This window comes from Rutidosis leptorrhynchoides, chromosome 5 (assembly GCF_046630445.1).
Source record: "Rutidosis leptorrhynchoides isolate AG116_Rl617_1_P2 chromosome 5, CSIRO_AGI_Rlap_v1, whole genome shotgun sequence".
NCBI lineage: Eukaryota > Viridiplantae > Streptophyta > Magnoliopsida > Asterales > Asteraceae > Rutidosis > Rutidosis leptorrhynchoides.
Window position 1 is genome coordinate 66,417,144 of NC_092337.1, and position 7,679 is coordinate 66,424,822.

At 35.3% G+C, this 7,679-nt stretch overlaps 1 protein-coding gene across 1 annotated transcript; it reads left to right on the forward strand.

The window, feature by feature from the left end:
* The first annotated feature begins 2,093 nt into the window (after positions 1–2,093).
* Positions 2,094–5,993, forward strand: LOC139850446 (cold-regulated protein 27-like). The gene is made up of 6 exons (XM_071840020.1): positions 2,094–2,246; positions 3,264–3,458; positions 3,544–3,576; positions 3,612–3,780; positions 4,424–4,535; positions 5,020–5,993. The coding sequence occupies exons 1-5, from the start codon at positions 2,136–2,138 to the stop codon at positions 4,471–4,473; spliced, it is 558 nt and encodes a 185-aa protein (XP_071696121.1). The 5' UTR covers positions 2,094–2,135; the 3' UTR covers positions 4,474–4,535; positions 5,020–5,993.
* Positions 5,994–7,679: the final 1,686 nt, after the last annotated feature.

Consider the following 7,679-nt stretch of genomic DNA (forward strand, 5'->3'; position numbering starts at 1 on the left):
TCTCCCAATTATCCGGCTCTAGGTGTTTGGACTAATATTGTTCGTGCAGGAAAACAAATTGAAGATCTTAATCTCGCCTTCAAAGCTTCATTTGTGAAAGATATTGGCCTTGGTAGTAACACCTCATTTTGGAATGAACATTGGATAGGGAACAATTGTTTGAGTACCACCTTCCCAAGACTTTATAGACTCGAATCCAGGATCAATGCTGCTGTTAAAGATAGAATTGTTGCTGCTGTTTCTCCTTCGAATAATGATGTCGCTCATTCTGCTGCTGCCCAAATCGCTGCTGCTCAGCCTGCTTCAAATGCCGCTTCGTACAATGATGCCGCTCAATCTGCTGTTGCCCAAATCGCTACTGCTCAGACTGCTCAATCTGTTGCTGCCCAAATCGCTACTGCTCAGCCTGCTTCTAATGCCGATCAGAATTCTGATGGTTATCAGCACTCGTCTCCGATTGTCCCGGCTAGTCCCCAAGCCTCGGCTGGCCTATCTTTCTGTTGGGAATGGAGTCGCCCTCCTTCCGACAGAACTCGTGATGAATTGGTACAACTTACAAATCTGTTAAACTCATTCTCTTTTAATGCTAGTACCCCTTATTCGTGGAAGTGGATCCTTTCTTCGAATGGGCGGTTCACGGTAAAAAAACTGTCCATAATCATTGATGAAAATCTGCTTAATCTTGATAATCAGAGGGATGTTACAATCCGGAATTCTTTAATACCCAAAAAGATTGAGATTTTTGTTTGGCGTGCAATTCTAAAAAGGTTTCCAGTTAGAATGGAACTTGATAAAAGAGGTATTGATTTGCATACTGTCCGATGTCCTCTATGTGACGATGACCTTGAAACGGTGGATCATGCTCTATTCTTTTGCAATCACGCACAAGAGGTTTGGAGTAGGGTCTTCAATTGGTGGAATCGTGGTAACTCCTTGCAATTTAGTCTCAATGAAATCCTTCGATGTGATAACAACATTTGGCAAGCGATTACTTGGTCTACTTCATACATTATTTGGAAAAATCGTAATAACAAGGTTTTTCTCGATAAATGTTGGAATAGGTCGGTAGCGCTAAATGAAATTCAAGTAAGTTCGTTCGAGTGGATCTCGAGAAAAATTAAAGGCATTACTCTAGATTGGAATGTTTGGATTTCCAACCCGCATTCGTATCTTTCCTAGTCGTGTTAGGGCGTTGGAATACATTCTCTGCATTCTAGGCCTTTTTATATCCTTTTTTTTTGTTTTCCCCACTGTTTTCGGTTTTTTGTTCTTTTTGTGGGTTGTAAGTTGGCTTGTTCTTATGAGCCTCTCTTGTATCTTTCGTTGGTTTGAATGATATTTGCTTTTCAAAAAAAAAAAAAACCAACAAAATAATAAATTTGATAGTAATCTTTTAATAATGTTTAATTTTATCAATGTGTTAACAAGAAAATGTACTAATGAAAATATCTATTTTTCAGTTAGATTATTGAAAAAATTACTCCGTTGGTACCTGTGGTTTGTAAGCATTTTCATCACAACACCTAAAGTTTAAATTTTGCGTCGTTGGTACCTAAGTTTTGTGTGACTTTCATGGTTAGTACCCACACCAAACGTCCGTTTACATTTAACAGTTACCATCTCACATGTGCCACACATGTGAGGGTATATTCGTCCGTTTACCCCTAATTCTTCAACAACCTGCTAATACCTGCAACCTTAATTATTTCAACAACATGCAAATGAAACCAAAAATAAATCAAAAAATAAAGATCAAACCTCACTTAAATTTTGTAAGCATTTGTCAAGGACATCTCAAAATTATTATGAACAAGTACAAAAACCCAGATGTACGGAAAAATTGAACAAGGATTTGACGAATCGAACAACGGCACGGTACGATCGTTTTATTTGACGGCGTTATTAGATCTCCGACACATCGGCATTATTCTTTGACGAATCGAATTAACAGCAGCACCGTAAAAATTGAATACAGGGTGGTATTGCAGCTTGCAAGGAATAAAGATAGTGTGGTTGAAATTATAGATATGATATGTAAAGAGGTTTTTAAGGAAATGAGACAATTAATCTGGGACGGAGGGAGTACTTTTTAATCTTTTTTATTTTTAAGATCTTCAAAAACTAATAATTTTGAGATGAACTATACCATTCCGGCGCCGGCGACGGAGGCGCAGATGTGTTCGAAGATGACCGCCGCCGACCCCGGGCTGTGTGAGTTTGTAGACCAAGAAGAAAGTTCAATAATGGTATGATTATTTATTTTCATTTCATATTTTCAAATATCTAGTAATAGTAATATGTAATAATATGTAAATATGTATAATATAGTTTTTATGGTGGTGTAGAAAATGGTCTTTTTCTATGGATTTTTGAAGGTTTGGATGAATTATTCTTGATTTTGTTTGAGTGATGAAAACTGTTTTATTGTTTTTGTGGACTGTGTTTGTGTTTGATTTATACATAATGTTATAATTAAAAGTTTGTTGTTAAAAAATATCATGAATAGTTCATCTAATAATCCATAATTTTTAGAAGACTTAGTTTGTTTTTTTTTTATCAAGTATGAAAGTATCTGAATAGAGGTTGATAGTTGCATTATAATATATGGACTTTAATAGGATTTGGAGTTTTATTTACTAATTTTCCAGTGCAGTTTACTTAATAATAATGAAACCCCATCTAAATGGAGTCTTGAATACTTGTACTTAGGGTTTTTGTTTACCTCTTAGTTGAATGGTTCAACGCTGAATGTTGAACCATTCAACGCGCTTCTCACCTCTGAATGACATATGATGCCAATGGTGAACCGTTCAACGTTCAACGCGTTTGTTTGGATACAAATAGTTAGAAAAATGTATGAAATAATTATCTTAAGCAGGTATAGGTGTTAAACAGTATAAGAAGCATGAACATATGGCATGTGTGGTTTTGTAGAAATTTGTTAAACGTGTCATTAGGAGTGATTACGCATGTATCGGTACTAAATCTAAATCTGTCTTTCACGAGGCATTTGCTATGAATAGGTGAACTTTATTATTCAACTATCTTGTTTGTAATGTTGTTGTCGGGGCATGTTCCATAGTTCCTTTAGTATGCATGTTTGTTTAGATGTTGAATAACCCTAGTTTTTGTTTATCTTTATTTATACAAATTCCACGTTTCTTTTAACGATCGTTTGAAGGAAATAGATCTGCAATAAACAATGACCTTTTTAATTGAAATAATTGCTTAGTTTTGGTGCTCATCGGAAAACTTTCTTACAGGAATCTCCGAAAAGAGAATCTTCTGAATGGACCGATGAGAAGCATAGTTTGTACCTAAAGTCAATGGAAGCTTCTTTTGTTGACCAGTTATACAATTCCGTAGATCCGCGTTGCTGGCAAACCCAAAACGAGTTATCGTCAGATTCAATGTCATCTAGGAGAGTCCACGTCATCACTCGTTGCCCTTCAGGCCAGGTTTGAAATATGCTGCATTATGTTCTTTCTTAATACGAAGCTTTTACTATTTATAGTTAAGTTATCTAACATCATTTAATCTCAGTTTAAGGTTCTCCAGCATGGATCTTGGTCAACGATCGATTTCAAGAGAGAAAACTCGGTCCGTAATGAATCGATTTCAAGAGAGAAAACTCGGTCCGTAATGAAACAAATAAAACCCATATTTCTAAAAGTCCATGGATTCAACATTTTAGGAATGGAAACGGAACTCAAAATTCACTTCAAATTCCTGAATCTGATTTGCGGTTGCATTGTCAACAAACAAATTTCAGTAACGCAGGTACTTCTATGCTACTTAAGTTCATATACATAAGAGGTGGCAATTTCAACCCATTTATATAAAAACATGCCAAGTCAAATGTCTTTTATACATTAACATTGACTAATACTATGAAGATATTCAACTGCTATACTTAATGTTAATTATTTTTGATTACATATATGAAACACTAATATTAACATAGTTCAAAACGTACTGACGGGTCGGCGCAACTCGGCCTTACCCATTTTCACCCCCACAATTAAACTTGCCTGTTTTGACCCGCTAACCAAACTACCTAATCTAGCGGGAAACCTGTTTACTGAAGGTAGAGAATAATTACCCTGTGTCAGAAAAATTGTAACATTTGACTTCGTTTGACAATGTATGTAGTTTTATTAGTGTTTGTTCAATAATCATATATGCCTAAAATGACTGTTAACTAGACAAAAAAAAAAAAAAAAATTAAGAAATTATGAAATATAAGCTAATGTCACCAGTAACTTGCATTCTTTTTTTTTTTTTTTTTTAAGTACCACCGGTAACTTACAGTGAAATAAGTATTGACTTGAAACTTACCACCATAAGGAACATTTGCATTTTTACTTAAACAAATAATGCTTTTATTCATAGTTTTGACCTTTTGTTTTAAACATTATTACAGAGGTGACAGATCAAAATTTTGTTCAAGAAATTCTGTGGTACAGAATATGAACGCACCGTGCATCAAAAAGAGGAAGAGTACTTATGCAGTTTCTGGATCAGGCAACAGTCAGGTAATGTGCAAAATGGATCTTGGAGCAACTTTATGTTTATAGTACAGTTGGTAAATGGAAATTTAAACATGTCCAATTGATCGGGTTATAAATTGTGCAACGACCTAATTCATTAAGATATTTGCATAACTATGTAAAAAAAATATACATCAAACGTTGTCTGGTCAGTGTCAGCCTTTGACTTGCACCTTAAGTTACCTGTTTTGACTCCAACCCATTTTGACCCATTAGTCATCATGCTCGAGCACCCTGCTGCTGTCATGGGCGGAGAATATTGTAGAGACAGGTAGGGGCAGGTCCCATCTGGATTTCAAAAAAAAAAAAAAATTTGTGTTTACTAAAATATAAGGGTTTTTCTTTTGTCCATGAAAAATTTATTAGGTTTGGGCTACCGCCTCATCTGTAGTCAAGTTCAAGTTCTGCCAATGGCTGCCGCGTCTAAAGATCACACTTATCTAATATTTATCTTTTTTTTTTGGACCAGGCTGCTTCCTTTTGGCACTACTTTTGTAGCAGAAATAGCTGATATAACCATGTATCTAAAGCTTTGTAAGGTTCCCTGCAGCATAGGCGCTATTGTGAATGAGTGAGGACAGATGGTTCGATTGAATCTTTAACCAGTTAAGCTTGATATTATTAACACATGCTTGTATGGTAGTATCATTTAGGACTCGTTAGACACGATAATGTTGGTGTAGAATCCTATGAAAGAAAAGTTATTAGGAAAAAAATGATGTCACATGACATCATTACGTACAAGTATATGAGGATGATGATGCATATATAAAAGTTGTAGATGGTATGAGTATTGGCGACATAAGGGTGTTGAAGTTGATAAATGTTTTAGTTCTTCGTTTTTTTTATTCACGACTTAAATGACTTTTATGCTCCACACAAATTTCATATCACTATTAGGCTGTGTTTGGTTCACAGTATTATGTAGAATTGGAATACCAGTTTCATTCAGTAAGCCTGTTTGGTTCAAAGAATGAATAAGATTGGTGGTCACCAAATTCCTTCACTCAAAGGAGTTCACATTATTTGGAACCGATTCCTTTGATGAATCCTAATTTCTTCCTCAAAACGCTCTATAACTGTATCAAGTATATGAAATGAAAAAGTAGCTTTTTAAAAAATCTGTTTGTTGAACATAGGACGATTTATTCAATGGGTTGCTATCGATGAATGGAAACCTTAAGATACGTCAAAATCGTTGTCCTTGGTTCACATAATGTTCTTGAATGTACATCAATAGATAGACATAGACCCCATGCCCAAACATCACTATATCTACAATAATTCATTAAGTTTTGTGACATTCCAGCTGGTTTTTGGTGTTATTACTGATGTAGAATTTTCGATACGTCTTTTAATGCTGAGGTGGATGCAAGTAAGCTTTAATGCTCTTGTCGAGAGAATGACGTGGAATTGACAAAAATGGCATCAATAAAAGTGAATCTTTTCTCATTTATCGCGTTGTTTTGGTTTTTCTATATAATTTTCCTCCTCAGATTGAGAAGCCTTTGTTAGATCCTAATAGCCATTTTGTTTAGTATGGGGAGAAAATCTGGTTGATTTGGATACCTTTGTAGGTTTAATGAAGACCACAAAGTGTAAATAAAGAATATTCTTTTTGAGGATTTATAACTTCATTTATATGTTACTTTATCATGATCATTTGCAGGTTTTAGATTATAAGTTCATTGATAGGACAACAAAGTAGGAAACGTTGAGTCATTTAAAGTGTTAACTTAAATTTAAAATAGGTTAAGAAAATATCACCTTTGCCCTTAAAATTATGCAATCTTATCATCTCCTTTTGTGTTTATCAGACTATCGGAGCATTCCAAACCAGGATAGTCATTCTTTTGATTAACACACTATCATATCAACGCCAGATTATCATTTTCTTCTCATTATTAACGCATCACGTTTCACTCTCAATTCTTTAATTAATTGATATAAACATAATAATTTTGGATGCAAAATGTACAACAAAATCTTGCAACTAGTTTGTGAAGAAAAATGCCTGAAATAGATGAAATGGAGAACTAGCGTAAAACCGACCCTCTAGCGGCCCCACACCGATCGGTCCCACGGTCAATATGTGAGAAAAATTGTGTAACTCATGCTTAAAGGAATATGGGGTAGGGATTGAACCCATGACCATTGTTTTATGTTGCATGTCCCCCAACCACTAAGCTACCATCGCTGACACAAAATGGAGAACTGGTGCATATTGGCTAAAGTTTGACAGCTTGTTCCCAATGGTGTCTTCAAAAGTTCAAATTGGCAACATAGTGGCTAAGGTTTAGCACTCCCACTGCAAATGCTCTAAGATCGAGCTAGTTTTTTTTTTATTGTCTTTGATCACACATAAAACATTCCAATTTGGACTAGTTCGAGTCCATAGTTGTGCAAAGATGACCAGCTTTTATGTCATGCATGAAGTACTACTCGTACACGTAGCTAATTCAGAGTCAAACAATCGTCAAATGAACAGCATAAAGTTGTTAGTGTGGATGTCAAAATCATTATCTTGGCCTGCATAATTTCATTGCATGTAGATTTTATAGATGAGATATATACTCCTATACAATAATTCATTTACTTTTGGGATCATTTCCAGCTGGATTTTGGTTAGGGATGGACCCCAAAACTAAATCTGTAGCCTATCCTTACAAGATTCTGTGTAAGTAGCTAGCCACAATTTAACTTCAACTTTGATACTCCATCTTTCAATATAATGATTTACCAAGTAGCCAGTTAGTACAGTATTAAGCTATCATCTTGTAACACAAAGCTAGTAGTATCAATGTGGCCCTTCAATCGTAATGTTGCTGGTTAATCGTTTCTATGTCGTCACTAGGATCAGTTTTTCGTGTTACCAAAAGTATATCGATCGATCTGGTTGCTTTTAGTATATGTATCCGAATTATTTTATAATCTGAGTTGAGTTTTGTTTGTTGTATGAAGGCCAATTATATTATATTATACTACATACTAAATATGACAACACCCTCCAACCATAACCCGCCACATACCCCACAAAACACTATATGGACAACACCCTCCAACCATAACCCGCCACATACCCCACAAAACACTGTAGCTACTGTAGCGCACTATAGCTACAGTATTTTT

What these genes read in the sequence shown, in the direction of transcription:
- LOC139850446 (XM_071840020.1), top strand. Translation starts at nt 2,136, where the DNA reads ATGAACTATACCATTCCGGCGCCGGCGACGGAGGCGCAGATGTGTTCG. An exon ending in CTCGTTGCCCTTCAGGCCAG is followed by an intron (nt 3,459 to 3,543) that starts GTTTGAAATATG and finishes ATTTAATCTCAG; the next exon opens with TTTAAGGTTCTCCAGCATGG. An exon ending in AACAAATTTCAGTAACGCAG is followed by an intron (nt 3,781 to 4,423) that starts GTACTTCTATGC and finishes ACATTATTACAG; the next exon opens with AGGTGACAGATCAAAATTTT.